This window comes from Jaculus jaculus, chromosome 3 (genome assembly GCF_020740685.1).
Source record: "Jaculus jaculus isolate mJacJac1 chromosome 3, mJacJac1.mat.Y.cur, whole genome shotgun sequence".
NCBI classification, from domain to species: Eukaryota; Metazoa; Chordata; class Mammalia; order Rodentia; family Dipodidae; genus Jaculus; species Jaculus jaculus.
In genome coordinates, this window is record NC_059104.1 from 78,751,322 (window position 1) to 78,770,676 (window position 19,355).

Below are 19,355 nucleotides of genomic sequence, written 5' to 3' on the forward strand. Positions count from 1 at the left end.
TACATGCAGAAGGCCAAAGAACAACGAGGCTGGGACTTGTGAGTGGATAGGGGACCCGGCAGAAGCATACCCAGAAGAGGGAAAGAGAAAGAAATAAAATGAAAAGAGTGATATTCAGAAGACAACACAAAGAACCTGCAACAGTAAAAAGTAACTGCTGGTAAGACCAAATGAAGGCCAGCCCATGATGGAAAATAAGACTGCCTCCAGTCAAGGCCTTTCTAGATGGGATACTTGAAGGAGCCAGGCAGGGAGTCAGCTTGCCAAAATTCCAGCTAGAGGTAAAAATGTAACCCAATTCAGGCTGAGGTCCGACATTGCCTCCTTGAAAGCAGAGCATCCCTGGATACCACAGGGAGGGATGTACAGAATGCAGAACCACAGAGGGAAGGAAGGCTTCTCAAGTTCCCCTTGCTCTCAGATCCTCTCTTTTTAAAATGGAAACCACATGTGAAGACCACCTAATCAGGGGCTGCTCTGTTCTCCTTTAGGCTTCTTTTTACCTGAATGGAAATCTCAAAATCTACAGCTTGTCTTTCAAGCTGTTGGGTTTCTGCTGCTGGTGACATCTAAACTTTCACCATTGTGTCTCTTCTAAGCCCTTATAGAGGAGGCCATTACTAGCCCTAAGTGGGCCCTATATACACTGATCACCTCATCCTTACACACTTCAATGTTGTCTGCATACATTAACTTTACTATATGGTCTATTACATTCAGCCCTAAGCTTCCTTTTAGAAGTATACTAGCATGACATAGGCCCTCAGAGTCTGGGCACTCTCTGGGTATTGCCAAAACCACTGGACCTTGCCCTAATTCTTTCCCTGAGTTATGTTTGTCACCCACTGGTATGTCATTGCTTTGGGGATACATGTGAGGTTCATGTTCCACCCCAAATCCACAGTGATGCTGGGCTCCCAGTAGAAGCTCAAAGAATGTTTGCTACTGCTAATGGTGGAAGAAATTTAAAACATAGATGCTTCTTCAACCAAGGCTGGGGCTAAAGCTGAGGCAGGAGTTTCTGTGTGATGATAGAGATAGGAATGACTCTGATAACCAACTGCCAACACTTCTGCCCTGGGTGCCATGAATGGCTCTCACCATCATGTCCCCATATGCACTAGCTGTCATCTATGAGACCAAGCTTTAAGGAAGTTTTGGGAATGGAAAACTTGCTTGTCATGGAAGCTGCATGAAAAGGTAGAAGGCATGTCTGGAATATGTCCTTATTGCCACCAAGCAGGCTGAGAGAAATAGGAGGTAGCTTCTATGTCTTAATACATAGCAATGAAAGGCAGAAGCTAGCAGCTCTTTGGAAACAAAGAGGAGAGTGTGGAGTGAGAGTGTTGATATACCTAGGAGAACAGCTCTTCTGTTTCCTATTTTTCATTCAAATAGCAGTACAGCAACAAGCCCAGGGAGATGGAAATCACACTGTAATTAGAATGCTGGAACATACCCACTCATCTGATATGACACAGACCCTACTAATAAGCATGATCGTAATTTAGGATTTCATGTAAGGGATGTTCCCAATTTAACCTTCAACTGACTCTGGCCCTTACTTTACCCCCTAGAGACAACCACAGCCCTTCCTGTCCTTCTGATTTCCAAACATATCCACACAAAGGCTCCTCCGGGGAAGTTCAGGCCCACAGGTCTAGGCAGGAGGCTCTATCCTTCCTGTTTGTCCTCACGAGCTCCTCTGAAGATTCCCAGGGTCAGTGGCCCTTTGGTAATTGCGCTTGGTATTTTCTGAATGTCTTCTTCCCCCTTCCAAACATCCTCTCACATTACCTGGGATCCTATCTGTTTTAAGATTTGTCCTTTGTTCACACAACACAGAAGTGATTTCATTTCAACATCCAAAGGCCATCTTGTGAGAATTACAAACTGAAGCAAAACTTGGCATAGATTATTCCCTTCATTATAAATATATGAACCTGAAGCTTTTACAAAGCTGCACCTATTAAATTTCATTTACTTTCAACTTTACCAAACCTCATATTGTAAGCATGCTTCTCTCTGGAAAAGATGATCTGGGGACCTGGAAGGCTTTGGTCCTTCCTATACTCCCTCAAGTGGCCTGGCTGGGAAATTCTGGCTCAGTCTCTCATGAGGCCAACATCAGACAAACCTGTAGTCCTCTGAGGGGTAAGAGGGTTAGAAATTGGAATTTCAATGTGGCACTCATATCTAAAAATTTCTGCTGCCTCAGGGAGTGAGGCCTCAATTCCTTACCATACTGCTTTCTCTGCATTGTTACTTTAGTGTCTTTACAGAAATATGGCTACATGCCCTAGCTCAGGGGTTGTGACCTTTCTGTGAAGAGCCAGACATCAACTATTGCAAGTAGCATTGGCCATGTCAAGTCTCTGTAACATATTTTTCTATTTTTTTAACCATATTTGGAAAGTAAAACCAAATATTAGCTTACAAATAATAATAGACCAGGTTGGGTTTGGCTCAGGGACATTACTTTGGTGATCTCTGTAATAGAGCCCATCCTCTGAAACTGTGGGTCTTACCTCTGTACGGACCATGCAATTGAATGCAGGGCTTGTGAAAAATTTGCAACAAAATATTTCTGAACACAGGAGAATCAAAAATTAATTCAAAGTAAAATGTGTAACAAAAATGATTTGTTTGTCCAACACTTGATCCTATCCTATTGCATCATGAAAATTCACTCCAGCCTTCAATCCACAATAAGCACTTTGTACCATGAATGTGTCACACCATACAACACAACCTGGTTCTGGAGGTACCTCAGATCAGATTATTATGTTATGAATTTCTCTGATTTTTACTATAGAAATGATGCTTTCCTCTTTATAGGAAAATAATGTTTATAGAAAATAAAATCTTCTAACTTTCACCTACTATGGTAGTTTGAATCAGATGGTCCCCATATGCTCATATGTTATGAATGGTTGGTTCTTAGCTGATGGCAATTTGGAAGGCAGAGCCTTGCCAGAGGAGGATTGATACTGAGTGGTGGGCTTAGGGGTATTATAACCAGCTCCCCCTTGCTAGAGCTCAGCTCACTCTCCTCATGTTGTTCACCACATTCTGAGGAAGAGGTGATGCCCAGCCCCTGTTCATGCCATGCTTTCCCATGCCATTATGAATCTTCCCTTAGAGACAGTAAACCAAAATATAATTTTTCTCCCATTAGCTGCTTTTGGCTGGGTGTTTTGCCCCAGCAAAGAGAAGATAACTACAGCATCTACCATCATTCCTCAGCACGGAAGTATCAAATCAGTATATCTTTGGATTTTATTCTGTTAGAATGTTTGACTTTTTTAAAAGAATCTATTTGAGTTGATGAGTTTGGTTTCAAAACATTATTAAATTAACCTTCACTTGGGTTTAGGATAAAATGTCCATTTCTAAAATGGCTTTAGATATACTCCTGACATTTTACCTCATGTATTTCTGTGACATGTGTTGTTCTCAGCATTGATACTTATAAATTCCAAATGTTGATAAAGTCATGGTTTGAATGTAAAATGTTCTTCGAAGGTTCATGTGTTCAGACACTTGGTACCCAGTTGGTGGTGCTGTTTACAAATGTGTAACCTTTCAGAGATGGAGCCATCCTGAAGGAAGTAAGTCCCTCTGAGGTGGCCTTGAAGTGTTATAGCCTGAATCTACTTCCTGTTCTTCCTCTGCTCCTGTCTCTGGCTGAAATATGTGGAACAAGAAGGTCCATTGGTGCAATTGGTTATCCCGTAGTATTTATATGAAATGTGAGGAAGAGGACTGCCTTGTTTGTTGCCAGAAACTTCCCCTTGAACCTGTAAGACAAAAATAAACCTTTTCCATCCTTAAATTGCTTCTGGTGAGGGATTCATTCACAACCATGAGAAAGTAACTGATACAGGTACTTTGTGTTGTGTAGTATCAAATATTCAGCCCGGATTTAATTATTAATGTCAAAACAAACAAGTGCATACATCTCATTAGTATGCATAATTGTTTACATTCTTAACAAATGGTTAAATTATATGTAAACCACACAATTGTTTTAAAATACATTTCTTAATGATTTCTTGTCAGTTAAAGTTTAACTAGTATACCTAGGTATATAGATGATAGATAGATATGGTCACCTAAAACTTTCTTGGGTGATAGAGTTCATGAGTGGAAAAATATAAAAAGCACTGGCCTACAGCAAGTGATCCAAGAGATGATAATGGAAGGTACCTTGTCTTTCAGGGCCTAACCTTTGAGTTCACAGGCTATCTACCCTTTTCTGGCTTCTTTTTTGCTTGTTTGTCTGTTAGTTTGATTGTTTGTTTTCTGAAGTGCTGAGAACTGAACCCAGGGATTCTCAGATGTTAGTCAAGATTTTTTTAAAATATTTTTTTAAATTTTTTATTTATTTATTTGAGAGTGACAGACACAGAGAGAAAGACAGATAGAGGGAGAGAGAGAGAATAGGCGCACCCGGGCTTCCAGCCACTGCAAACGAACTCCAGACACATGTGCCCCCTTGTGCATCTGGCTAACGTGGGACCTAGGGAACCGAGCCTTGAACTGGGGTCCTTAGGCTTCACAGGCGAGCACTTAACCACTAAGCCATCTCTCCAGCCCAAGATTTTTTTTTTTTTTATCACTGAGCTATATGATAGAGACCTGTTTGTAATTCTAAATCAATGTTGGTTTACCTTGTCAGTATGGAACTCAAGGATATGATGGAACAACTGTAACAACAAAGAAACTACCTCAAAGATGAGTCATACCATGAACAAAACCTAAATCTCCATAATATCTGGACTACCAGTATGTTTTTCCTGCCTCCAACCACCAGTAGTTCAATGTGTGAGCAGCTAGTGCATTCAGTTTGTGTTGTTGCTGTGACGAATTTACATATTTTGTTCTCTAATTACATAGATATTTGTTTTCTCTATTCTGGAGAACAGACGTGCCCAGTGACTTTCACTGGGCTAAAACCGAGGCATCAGCACTACTGTGGAGGCCTCAAAGGAAAGTTGGTTCCAAGATTCTTTCAGCTTCTGGTGACTGCTGTCATTCTTAGTTCATGTCAACACTACTCCACTATGCAAATCTCTCTGTCCCCTATCTGTCCCTCTCTGTCTTTGGTGTTTTCCCTTTGCCTCCTTGTTTTCATGCACATATTTAGGACCCAAGATTATCTCAAATCCTTAATTTATATTTATTTACTTAAGAGCAACAGATGGAGGGGGGCACACCAGGGCTTTCAGCCACTACAAACAAACTCGAGATACATGTGCCCCCTTGTTCATCTAGCTAACATGGGCCCTGGGGAATCAAGCCTTGAACCAGGGTCCTTAGGCTTCACAGGCAAGCACTTAACTGCTAAGCCATCTCTCCAGCCCTCAAATCCTTAATTTAAACACATCTAAAAGACACTACCATTCAAGGAATAGGCATGGGTCCTAGGAATCCGGACATGTTCTCTGGGGTTGGCCCTTCTTCAGGTTGCTATAACAAAATTGAACAAACTGCATTGAATCATTTTGCTTAGTTACTTTGTTAAAAAGAAAATCTGTAGACCTTTCATTACCTAACAAATAGTCTGTAGATTCCTGTTAAGCTAGAGGCACTGAGAATAGAATGCAAAACAGAGAAGACTCCTGCCCTCAGGAAGGTATAACCACACAACTGAGGATATATTCTCACTGTGGCAAGACAGAGTATAAGGTTAGGATTCAAACTCTTAAGGGAGGTGGATCCCTGTTGAATAAAGTGTGTCACCAGGGTAGACCCAGAGGTATAGTCAAACCCTGTGTGTGTGTGGGTGTGTGTGTAGAGTCAGCTTATGTTTGAGGTTTTCTTTCTGCTATAGATGTATCATGAAATGAGTCAGCTTTTTCTGCCTTGATGACACTTTCCCTGGAATATGTAAGAGTGATATAAACTGTTCCCTCCCATATGCTCCATCAGGTTAGGTTTTCTTTCAGTAGCAAGCAGGTATGGAAAATTTGGAACCAGTAGAATGGGGTTGTTGCCACAATAAATGGTCTTTTGCAACTTGTTTATAGGAAGAATATGGAAAGTGATGGTACTTTGGACTGAAGAGGACTTGCAGTGCTATAAACAGAGCTTGATGGGCGATACTGGTAAGTATTAAAAATGTTAAATTTAGAGAGAATTATGGAATTTGAAGGTTTGGCTTATAAAGATTCATAGAGGAAGGAAAAAAAATTGGTTGGGACTATGTTACTGCTGCAAAGGCTGGCTGTGTTCTGTCCATATCCTCATAATTTGGACAATATTGAATTTAAAAGTAATGGAATGGTGTGTTTGGTGGAACTTTAGAACAGAAAGATATGAAAGATATGCAGTTTGCAACAGAAATAACTGAAAACAATTTAAATGTTATTGGCACAAAGACCAGTTTAGGCTACTTAAGCTACTGTTAAGGAAAGTAAAGGTGAGCCAACTGTTTTGCATTGGGCTATGAAAAAGATATCCTGAAGGTAAAGCCCAACCAATGAAAGGCTCAAGGTATTAAGAGTGTAAATTCTTTTGAAAGGAAAGGGGCTGAAGAAACAATTTTGAAGAAGTATCCTGCTCTTTCCTGCTCTTTCAGGTCAAGTTTTATTTCTCTCTGGGTTAACAGATCTGGCTATGCCACACACCTGCTACTGTTATTGGAAGTATAGGAAATGCCAGAAAAAGGGTCATGAAGTTGATACCATTCCATGAATTGCTAAGATGCAGCAATGTGAAGCAGGGTTGAGATCTCTGTATTGAAGGCAATAAGGCTATTGTATGGAGCTATAAAGATGAACCACAGGTTGCAATAGAGACCCTAGCAATATTGAGATGGCAGGGCTGTAAGATGGCTGCCTAGAAAAGCTGATGGCTAATGATGGAGTTTTTGTGCGGTATGAATAATCCAGCTGGAAAAGCAGAATTGAAACTCCAGAAACTTCATCACAGGTTACAGATGTTGAACTTGGAACTGTAGATGTTTGATGTTTGCCTGCTGTTTGTTGATCTGCATTGGTCCAATATCTCCTTGATATGCTTTCATTGTGTAACGGAAATATTTACTCTGTGCCATTATGTGTTGGAAACATATATCCTGTGTTTTGATGTTACAGGGCTCACAGTTTAAGAGATTGCCTTGAATCTCAGATGAGACTTTGGATTTTTGGACAGTGTTAGTATTTGTAATGACTTCTGAAATTGGACTGAATGCATTTTGCATTATGGGGTTATCATTGATCTTTGGGACCAGGGTCAAACTATGGTGGTTTAAATGTAAAATGTCCTTATAGCCTCAGGTGTTTGAGATTGATTTTCCTTCTTGACCTTAGCTTGGAGCATGTGGGAGGTGGAGCACTGATGGAGGTAGTGTGCCACTGAGGATGGCTTTGGTGGTACAGTCCAGTCCTGTGTATTCATAGTCAGCTCATGCTTGCTGGTGCTTGATGCTGTCTCTGTGCTATACATACATGATGAAGTCAGCCACCTTATTCTGCTATGAGGAAGCTCTCCCTGAAATTGATAACCCTAAAATAAACCCTTTCCTTCCAAAAGTTGATTCTGGTCAGGTGTTTGTCCCAGCAATAAAAAGGCAAGTACAACACAAAGTTTGGGTTCATGTTTCAGTGATAATAATAAATATATAAATAGATAAATAGAGCTAGTATAGTAAGGTTAAAGAGTTGGTTTATCAGTCAAGTGCTTGCCTGTGAAGCCTAAGGACCCTGGTTTGAGCTTGATTCCCTACTATCCATGTAAACCAAATGTACAAAGTGGAACATGCATCTGGAGTTTGTTTGTAGTGGCTAGAGGGCCTGATGTGCCCCCCCACCGTCTGCCTCTCTTTTAAATAAATAAATAAATGGAAGATTATAAAATAATAGAGCTAGCACAGCTAGAAAAAAAAAAAACTAAGGCAAAGGGGTAAATTTACAAAGGGTCTGTGAACAGAACAAACAAGAATAATATAATAAGCTCAAAAGAAGTGAAGTGGGAATATGATTTGAGCCATAACTGGAGGTCCCCAGGAATTAGTTATGTTGCTTATAATTCCTTGATAAGTGTTGGCTCTCTTTGGCTTAGGAGAAGTCCTTGAGGAACCATTTGGTTAAAATAGATTACTCTGGCTACAAGTACAGAAAGGCAGATGAGGGAAGAAGAGTGAGCATGGACACATGAATTGTTTTATTTACTCTAATACTCTAAGGCTTAAATGCCAGACCATCCATTTTTTAATTATATATTTGTTTGGATTTCTGGAAGAGCAGATGTACTTTTGCTAACCTTGTAGATGCAGGGGACTTATGTTACTCAGTTCTAGATTCCCCAGATGTTTACAACTTAGCAACTTCTCTGTTACACTTTAAGTGCCACCCTTTATCCCATCATACATCCTGATCACAGGGACCAGTCTCATGCTTCCTTGTATCTCATCCAATATTATTTGGGTATTTGACACATGTGTAATGGACGAAAGAAAGAACATTGCTGACAAAGAATGGCTTGACCAGCTTGCACCCTCAGAGAAATGGGCAATGAGATAAGTCCCCCTTTCTAAAGCCCGGAAATTTGGAAATTAAATCCACGATAAAACATGCTTGTATTGAAAAGAATGAAGGCTCTAGTGGTGACAGAGCCAAGGAACAGCACCAGAGGAGGGGTCAAGAAAGCAATAGCAGGGCTCATTCTAGGCAGGTTCTTGGGAACCCACCTCTGCAGTAGAACATGACATGCAATAGAGCATTTCTGGTACAAAGGGTTGGATTTGTGAGATCCTGGGGCAGGAAAAACCTCTGTCACAAATAAATAATTCCTGTCTAGGTGCCCAATTGGCATCTGTTTACCAGCATCTAATGGGCACCGTTCTCCAAATCAGATTACTAGATGTATAAAAACATTTCTATAAAGTGTCTAAATGAGGATAGTTTAAATAAATAGGTCATCTTTCCAGATAATTATTATAAAAATTCAGATTGGAACCCAAGATTCCTCAATCTTGAATCCTACTAAGCTATTAAATCCCCAGCAGAGTCAATGCTGGGCTCATTGTGAATACTTGCAATTAATCACAGTGGAAAGCTCAACTTGCCAAGTGAAAAATCCTCTATTTTGAATTCTTAATCCCTCACCAGCTGAGTTTACCACAAAGACATGAATATGTAATTGAGACATAAAGAAAACATGCCACCAAATTAAACTGTCCTAATTTTAAATCAATAAATTTTGTCTCAAATAATACAAAATGAAGATCAGTGGAATATATGGGGCCTTTCAACAACTGCAGAAGCACTGTACCACTGAGCAGAACTCCAGCTGATGCCAGCTACACTTCGTACCCATGTTAGATATCTATGCATCACAGATAGTGTTCATCAGGAAACTGAGTCTTCACATAGACTCCAAGAGATGACATCTTAAAGTTTAAACTAGCCTGGAGACATAAGAATTGAGACTTCCCCTCATTTGTATAAAAGCTGTTAGACCAGAGAAAAAGGTGGCTTATGCTGTAGGACACAACTGACAATCACAATGTCACAGTAGACATGATGCCATGTGCTCCCTGGCAAGTGCAAAAAAGAAGCACTTTGTGCCATGGCAAAAGTATTACTGCTGTGATTTCAGCTGTAAACACCAGTACTTTCAGCAACAGGCTCAGTCTGTAGGTCTTGACAATCTGTACCCTCTGTGTTTTAGCCATGCAATGGAGACATTACCAGTAGGTATTTGACATGCTTTCTCCTCCCAAGACTTCTACCACCCTAACAAGTTATATCAACCCATGTGATTGTCATGTGCCATTCCACTGATAGCCTTCTGATTATTTGTCCACTGTCAGAACAATTTAAGGGCATTTCTTGAGGAACAGTGCCACCATTTTTATCAAATACTAAGGGAAAACCAGGTAGGTCTGGGCTGAAAAAATACATGTCTCCATTCAAAACTGAGTTGCATTTGGCCTTTCTGGCCACACGTTCAGAATTCTACCCAACACCCTTCTGGGTTACATGGTAGTACATCTCTGTTCTTCCATGTGTCACACACAGTGAGACTTTCAAGCTTTGCACATGCCATGGCCCCTGCCTGGAATACTATCTCTTGGTCTGGAGCCCCTTAAAGTACTCACAACTAAGAATCTGCTTTCTGTTCTTTCCCTAAATAAAATGACAGACAATCTTTCTACTAGAGTGAAAATACAGAAGAAAACAGTGACCATTTCTCCATCCCACGATGTTAGAATCTGAGATTGCTAGGAGGCACTTCAGGTCCCCAGGAGAAAACTTTATCAGGTAAATGATTTTCCTGGTTGCTGGTAGCATTTACTCAGAGCTCTATCTGTTCACCTAGATGAGTGATGCTGACTCCTGGAAGTTCTTGGAAGCACTGAGGATCGCTGGATCTTTGTTCCCTTAGAGACCTATGTGCAGTGAAGGGCTAGGGCAGTGGACCTCTGTCTACTGTTCTGATGAGAACAGAGGCCTGACAAGTTTTCCAAACTGCTTATAAAACATGAGGTATGTCCCCTGGCCACCATATCAGAAGACACAGAAATCCCTTTAATTGAGCCTATATGACTTTAATTATAGTGTTTTGCTAAGATCACAGTTTCCCACACATTGCCCTGCTTGTCTTAGCAGACAGTTGATACTTCAAATGGGTTTACTGAGATGTGAGGACTGGCTACCCTTTCTGACAAGTACTGCCTCTCCATTGTGTGGAACTATATCAAGAAATTTTAAAAGTCACCAGGCAGAACCAAGTTGCTTTATCTGCATGCTGTCTAAATGTTGCAGAGTACGTACAGGAAAAATACGCCACTTCCTTACCTACTTGTTGTCTCTAAGGTGCTTTGAGTCATATTTGAATTTTAGAGTGGAATTTCATTTCCCTACTTTTTCAAAATTCTACCAAATTTAGATATGAAGTCATATGACTGGACCAAATGTAAATTTTCATCTATATCTTAAACAAGGCAGGAAAGGAAGTATTTTCCAATGTTTCCCACTGTCCCTCACAGAGGGCCATTAAAACTTAAGAGAACATAGCACTTAGAAGGTGACTTATGTCTGTTGGGAATTAGATGGTGATTTTTTTTTTATCTCTAGCATGGACTTGGTGAGATGTAACTCAAATGGAAATTGTGGGCATAAGGTTTTCTCACCTCTCCAGGAGCCTTGTAGTACCAGGAGGGCATGGTGCCTTTCTGCTGTGTCTAAAGAGATAGAAATCTTTGCTTTGATCACACCATTCCCTTGGATATCCTGTGCTTCAAATTTTCCTTTGTTCAGCCTCAGTGTAGGCAAGGTCTATGGTACACAGTATTTAGAAATTCAAAGTTATTGCTCCTTTTCTCTTAATCACAGTAATGAATTTAACTTGACAAGGTCAATTAATTATTCAAAAAAGCAACACCACTGCAGCTATCAGGTAAGTAAGAGAAGAGGATTAGTTAGGGACCTGGAAACATTAAGTATGTGAAGGACTGGTCTGGTTAAAGTACCACTGTCTCTTAGTCACCAACTGGCTAGAAGTCTCCTAAACTAGACCCACTCTCTGGAATTGCACAAACACAGGGACTCGGGGACATGGACTTCCTTCACTCCCCAGTCCTGTACTATTGGACATATATCAGTGTTCTCCCCTGCCCTGGAGCTTCAGAAAAGCTTGACTCCAAAGACAGGTAATTAACTATGAAACAATAGCAGGGATTTTCAGATTAATTCTGTCTAGGGAGAAAAAGGAAAACTCAGTTGTACCAAGTAAAAGGGAGGAGTGATTAGATGCTCCTGTGGTACAACAGAGGCCTAAATAGGTCCTGAAAAACTGATCCAGAGGCCAAAATCTTTGTTGTTGGTGTTGTTGTTATTATTATTATTATTATTATTAGTAGTAGTAGTAGTAGTAGTAGTAGTAGTAGTAGTAGTATTACTAAGCCAGTATCTGCTTTGATAGGCTCTACCTTCTAATCTTCTCTATCATGCAAAAAGGTAGGTGATATTAAAGCCCTTAAGCATATGATCAGGGATAGGGAAGGCCAGTTCCTACTGTTCCACAATCACTATAGTCAGGATTTGCAATATTAATGCTTAGAATTTTTAGAGACATAGGTAGCGCCTTTGAGATGACTTCTTAAGCTAGCTATAATTTGGCAAACAATTCACACTGAATGTTTTATCCAGTCTTTACTCCTAGGTCTTGCTTGTTCTATGGGAACATCAGAAAGAGAGATAGAAGGCCATTTCATATATACAAAAAGATTGTTTGGCAGCAGTAACATGTGCATAAATGAGTTGAAATATCTTTATAGACTCTAGAACCATCAACTTCTTAATTACAACTATGAAATTGAAATCCTAAAACCAAAAGGATGAAGCGCATCAGTTAATGCAAAGTTTAACCAATATTAGGTGGATTTTGCTCATTCTCCCCCAATATTATGTTCTGGCTACCTAATTAGTTATATAAATCTGTGAGTGGCATTTCTTACTCTTCACAGTCTACATGATGTACACAAGGCACGAGAAACTCAGGAAATCCAAGTATCTGAGCTCATTCCCACTATGGATGAGCCTATCTTAACATGAATTCTTTAGATGTGTGTTAACTTCCTGAGTGCTCCTTGGTCTTGGTGGTTTCATCTCTCCTTCTGCCACACTTATCCATCTTCTCTGCCATCTTGTTCACATACATTTGGATGTTAGACTATCTCCTTAGTCCTAGCTAAGAAAGGAATGCCAAGATTCCATCTTTTTCCATAACTTTTTTTTTTTTTTAACTTTTAAAACAGCACCACCTTTTTTATTTCTGTCTTCTCTCCAAAGTCCATTTTCCTTTTCACACCACACCTAGCCCTTCAACTCACAGAAAACTATTCTGGCTTACTCTGTTGGCAGTTAACACTAATAACTACTTAGTAACCTGAAGAAGAAAGCTCATGCTCATGCTCTATCTGTGCTAACACTGTGAATAAAGCTATTGAAACACAAGACATGTAGTTGGTATGACTAAAGACATGGTTGATTTTTGTTTGGGTTTTAATAATTTAAATTTCATTTTAAATAGCCATTGAAGCAGGTAGCTAGCAATTTCAGTCTCTTCTCAGTCTACCCCATTTTTGCTATCTTCTCTTCTGCCTCCATTCTACAGTGACTCAGAACCAGAGATGGCCCTTTTGTCCAGTTTCCATGAAAGACATAGCCCAGGTGGTATTTTGGGCTCCATCTCTAGCCTGGATTCTTTCTCTTCCCCAGCTGGTCCTTCCACAGTGGAACTGACTATACCACTGACTGCAGTGCAGAAGCATCATCCTCCCATTCTCCTGTCAGTTCTATACCCTTGGCATTGAAGCCAACTCCATCTAGGATCTCCATTCCTGGGCCATACATCCATACGATAACTGGCATTCAACATGGTTCTACTTAATAACCATGCCTGCAAATTGTTCACTGCCTTCTGACTCCAATGGGAAAAGGTTCATGCCTGTATTTCAGGACAAATTGAACCCAGAGCATGTTTCAGGCACTTGATCAATTTGGCTTCCAAAACTATCTTCACCCAAATCAACATGGGAAGCTAAAAAGGGTTTAGGACAATTTATTCAACCACAAAATTATCTTTATAAAAAATAGGGGAACATTTAGAAAAATGACTTACAATTCCATCTCCCCAAACAAAGGTACAACAACTTTTCAAAGGGAGCTTCTCACTCATGCTTATACGCTAGTGGTCCCCATTGCTGGAGGTCTTTTTCAGCAGTTATTTATTTTAGGAAGGAATGAATGGATTCATGTTCTGCTTTTTGGGAAGAGGCAAACAGTGTTATGACCTTCATAAGAACCAATTGACTTAAACTGCAACTATAAGGACAGGAGATATACAAAAGAGTCAGTGGGGTAGTGTGATATTTGATAGTCAAAATACTACAAAAAATCCTAGATGTGAAGTAGATTGCACTGTGCTGTGAAGATGATACTAACTTCCATCTGGTGGGCTTATACCTGTTATTGACCATCCACACACACATGCACAAAGGCATAATATTAGCTTAATTATTTGGTGCTGCTTCTGGTTTTGCTTCTTTATTTTTTTAATGATCATAATACTATTTGGAAAACTTACTATTCTTGACTTTATTCCAAGTACGTTTGGTTTAGAGTGGAAAATTAACTTAAATCCAGGCAGCCTCTGGCTAGAGGAATTGGGGTTTCTATTGAGCATAATAAATTGTTCCAAGATAAATATATTTCTTTTTTTCACCCTGGATCATAGTGTATCTCTTTTAACACTGAAACAGGGGAGTCTGCTCTATTTAGTTTGTTTGATTTCTTTGAAGAAGAGGACTTTTTGACTATAGAAAAACTATGGTCTTCTATTCATTAACGTGTCAATAACACTCAGCCCAGGCATATTGACAGCGGATTAGCTTGGGCTAAGTCTGTGTACAAGACCAGTGCCTTTTTTAACCCAGCTTGTTTCCAGATCAATATACCCATCAGCATTCGAAAATTAGCCCAAGATGAGATTCCAATACTTAAGGCAGTGTGTCATGCTAAGAAGGCATCTAGCCAAGTCACAAATGTAAATGCCTTGCTGCAGATTAGACCTTTTCCATTATCTTTAACATAAGTGCAGATGGATATGGCTTGTATCCCCTTACTTCATCCCATGTCCCTCAAGCCCCAAATAGCCAAAGTCCTTTATTAGAGTCCATGTAAGATCTTGCCCTTTAATTCCTGATATTGACTTCAATAAGCATGTATTAAATGTCCAACATATATAAGGTAGCCCATCAACCATTTAGGGAAGACAAGTGTGAGTAAGAGCAGAAGGTGATTTAGAAAAAAAAAAAATAACAAAAGCATGGTTTCTTGAGCAATGGAGATGTCACAATGGGTAAGCAAGAGATCCTGGGACCATGGGACATTGATCCTAGCATATGTGTTTATGTATGTGTGTATATATATATATATATATATATATATATATATATATCTCAAAAGGTTGGGTGTGGCCACACACACCAATTAGCCCAGACTGGTGGGCAGCAAGTCTGACCAAAAAAACGTCAGCTCTGGAGATCCAATGAGGGACAATTTCTCCAGGAAATAACATGGAAAAGCCATATAGAAGGACACCCAATGTTCTCCTCTGGCTTCCTATGAGCATGGTACATGGGGTACATGCATCTGCACACATGCATCGACCATATACATACTACATTTCCATGTCCATCCCTCCTTAAAAAAAAAAAAAAAAAAAAAAAAAAACAGGCTGTAACAATTTTCATTCCTCTATTTTCTAGTTCCATAGTGGTGCTACTTCTTAAGCAAATGTCTGCTCAGTGGTCCTAGTCATTCACAGTTGCTGCCAGCTATTCTGCCCAAGGAAAGATGCCAAAGCCCTGCCTTGTATACACTGTAGGTGGTTTCCTAGGGCATTCTCCAAACAGAATGCTGTCGTAAAACTTTTGTTTTTTTGTATGTGTAATAAAAAATATATTTTATGTTAGATAGGTATACACATTCAAACAAAATCTTCATGTAGCAATACCTAGCTTGCTATTTATAATACATTCTAATAACTCCTATGCAATTGTATTTTAAAATGCTATTTGCACACAGCAGTTGGGAAAAAAAGGACTCATTTAGAGAACCATTAAAAAAAAGAAACTGTTGTAATTTCCTTTGGTGAGAAAAGAAATATAAAAACTTGATGTCAATAACTGATTATGAGAGGTCCCAATATCCCTGGAGATCATCTCTAAGCCAGGCCAAGAGCCCCTATTCTAGGTTCTCATTTTGGCTCATCCTCTTCCTTATCACAGCTCTCAGCAGTTCTTCCAATTTTCCCTTCTCCTTTTCTCTACATTTTTCTCCATCCAGTCCTCCCAGATCCTCACCCTTCTGGGGTATGCTAAGAGGTGAGCTAGAGAAGGTGCTTCAGGAGGAACCTCACTGACGCCCAAAATTGCTATTGGCTAGGTAGAGGGAACATGGGGCAGGCTGGGAAAGAAACTCCCACCTGGAAGCTGAGGTTCCACTGCTCAGGGGCTTCAGCACCAGAAATAACAAAGCAATGTCTAAAAGCTGTAAAAATAGGGCTGGAGAATGTTTATTTTTTCAATTAAATGCACGACCCATTTTCAATAATAAGGAGGGTCTAATGGGAGGGGGTAGATCACAGATGAGCCTAAATAATGGTACCAAACTGCCTGTATTTACTGAAAAGAAAACTAATAAATTAAATTTTAAAAAAAAAATAAGAACATACACTAGCACAGTGGTAAAGAGGTAAATAGTCCTTCACAGGCCAGACCCTCTCCTAAGTGTTTTAGATTCTCTGTGTAAAGCTCAGTTTTTCCCTGGTTTCTCATTCACTTCATTCACAGGAAGAGGCTGCTGAGGCACTGTAATGCTTGATCAAAGACTCTCAGCCAGAAAGTAGTCATCGTGGCCCTGAGTTGTGCCCAAACCCAGGAATCCATATCATGTGATTAAGGTTTCTCTGATGCCTCGTGATCACTTGTCATTTGTGGGAAGAGATGAAAACTAGTGCTAAATTCTGAGAAACACAGAAAGCAGAACCCAGAGATATACTCAAAAGGAAAAACAAACAAACAAACAAACAAACAAACAAACAAACAAACAACAAAACAAAACCACCAAAATCCCAGGGAAGTCAGCAGGCTTCAAAAATACAGAAGCAAGGAGAACTGAGGTGCAACTGAGATAGAGATTCTAAGCCAGTTCTTCCAAAAGACTACATAGGATGGCCAACCCCATGTAGGGTTCTAGAAGCAAGCTTACCCACCACAAGTGTGGGTATAGGAATGAAAGAGGTGGCTGAGTCAGACCCTGTGTCCTCCTGCTTGGTTCTTCTTTCTTTGAAGGCTGATGGGAGGCATGGCATACATGCAGTACTAGAAGAACATTCAAATGCTAGTCTTAAAATAAAAGAAGCTTAGAGTTGGATGCAACATTAAAAAAATACTTAGGGGAGAAAATGCCAAGAAAAGCAATAATTATAAGATATTTTTTCTATGAAAATATATTATTAGAATTAAAAAAGTTTGAATCTATTGTCAAATTATTGGAAAATTCAGTTTCTAACTGTAAGAGACAATCAAAAAGGTGTTCAGCTGCACTCATGTCACAGAAATACCAGTTAATACAGACTTTCCAGTCACTCTGCCAGGCCTCTCAGCCAAGCCCCACCCACCTTGTACAATGAGGTGGACTCTCGAGGTCTTTGGATGGTTGTCTGTCTGCACAGAGCAGGTGTATGGGCCCTCGTCATACACATCCACGTTCTGGATCTCGATGCTGTACTGGGTCTGGGTGTTACTCAGAAGGATCACACGAGGATCTAGGCACCACTTGTCATTCCCAGCGTAGAGGATAGTGCTGCGGTTTAGCCAGGCTACCCGGGTGACCCGGTTGTCAATTGTGCACCTGAAGATAAAGATCAGATAGATAAGTCAAAGGACCACAGAGAAAATAGAAGCCATCACAGGTCTTCCAGACAAGGTCAGAATGCCTCACCATGCCTTCACTTTCACCCTTGATTCCTATAGACACACGTGCATTTACAGTTTGACTAATAGAACTTTCTGGAACACAGGAGCAGGGACCTCATGGGATTAGGGTATCTCAGATTTCTAAATCCAAGAAATTTGGTACTTCTGAGCAAATGATGTCTTCCAATAAATTCTCAGTAATAACCCGGAGAAATCTTGCACTCCCAGAGTGGCTACATGCTTCCAGTACCACTGGCCTTATCTCAGTTCAGATCCAGGATTTCCATCGTGCAGACATTTGACAATGCCCACCATACTCTTGAGGCATTTTGAATATGCTAAGTTGTTCAGTACTTGAAAGAACCATTTGGGGTGTGTTCCAATGGAAAAGGAATTTAAGAACAGAGATATTAAATGCTTCTCTGATTCACAGTTAATAAGTGTTAGCTCTGCATCCCAGCCTTAACTACAAACCATCCTTCCACTCATCTCAATATAGCAAATTCCAACAGAAGGCTTCTAAAGTCAAAACTAAATATGGACCACCACCACTGCTATTTATCTTCATTATACCCAGGGCAGAAATGTTCAATTACTGCTAGACTAAAAGCATTTTCCAAAATCTCAAAATTCTTGGCACATATAAAAATAGATTCCCTTTCTTTTATTTTTGCATCTGGAGTCCTCAAATTGTAGAAGCTACTTTCTCTTTTCTATACTTTTAAATCTCCCAGCAACTCTCACCAAGTTGTCATCATATCTTTCTGTCGAAATTCATTTCCCTCCCTTATACAACAAGTATGTTCTATGGCCTGAGGCTAAATTCATAAACACTGTGTCCTGATCCTAACTATAATGCTGGAAATAGCTATGTTGCAAGTCTGTATAATGATGCCTCAAATTTATATACTCTTTTGCAATGTACAAAGAACATTCACATTCACGCTATGTCATTTGGTCTCTGCAACTAATCTGCCAGGAAGATGCTCTCACCCATTTTCTGCTTTGAAGAGCAGGACTTTCAGAGTTCCAAATACTGCAGAACAGAAAGGAACATTGGAGTCAGACCTCTAATCCAGGCCTTTGAATTCCTGGTCCTATATATGCTCAGAAAGTACAAAGGTGAATTTTTCAGTGGGAAGATATAATGGCTCATCTTGACTGTCAATGTGATTGGATTAAGAAATGCCTGAGTGATTAACATACCAAACCTATGGTATTGTCTTTGAGGATGTCCCCACAGAGGATTAAGGGGAGGAAGACCTTCTCAAAATGTTTCCCAGAATATGGGGTATACCATCACAAACATTCTTAATGTTTGATTTCTAGTAACTTTGATGTGAGCTTCTCTTCTCTGTCATACCCTGTGTACCATGAGGGACTGAAACTTACAAACCTGGAGCCCAAACAAGTCCTTGCTTTCACAAGATGTTTGCTCAAGTATTTTGTCACAGTCACAAAAAGCCAACTGATACAATGATGTTTTATCTTCTATTATTTGTCAAAATTGGTCTATGTGCATACAACAATGTAAGAACTGCTACTGAGCATTACATTACACTGCCATTTCCTGCTTCCCCTGGCAGTGTCTCTTGTGAAGAAACACCAAGCACTGCACATTCTTTCTATTTTACTTGTGCAAATGTCACAACAACATGGGAAGGGCATATACACCCAGGTGGACACTTTGCTGAGAGTGCCCGAGGAGAAAACTGGCCAAGCAGAAGCACCTTTGCTCCTAGATACAGTCGATTTTATGCTGCTTGTGGGATTTTCTAGCAACACAGGAGAAACACAGGGCATCACACTCACATACCAAACGGAAATGATGAAAGACCCACCCAAGGAAAGGGTGAGG

General features: G+C 40.0%; 1 protein-coding gene across 5 annotated transcripts in view; it reads right to left on the bottom strand.

The window, feature by feature from the left end:
* Positions 1-19,355, bottom strand: part of Ntm (neurotrimin) — a 1,010,787-nt gene that overhangs the window by 209,224 nt on the left and 782,208 nt on the right. For all 5 annotated transcript variants that reach the window (XM_045145449.1, XM_045145450.1, XM_045145452.1 and 2 more), the window contains one exon: positions 17,200-17,432. In XM_045145449.1, the coding sequence (XP_045001384.1) occupies positions 17,200-17,432 (233 nt within the window). The remainder of the gene's footprint in view (positions 1-17,199; positions 17,433-19,355) is intronic.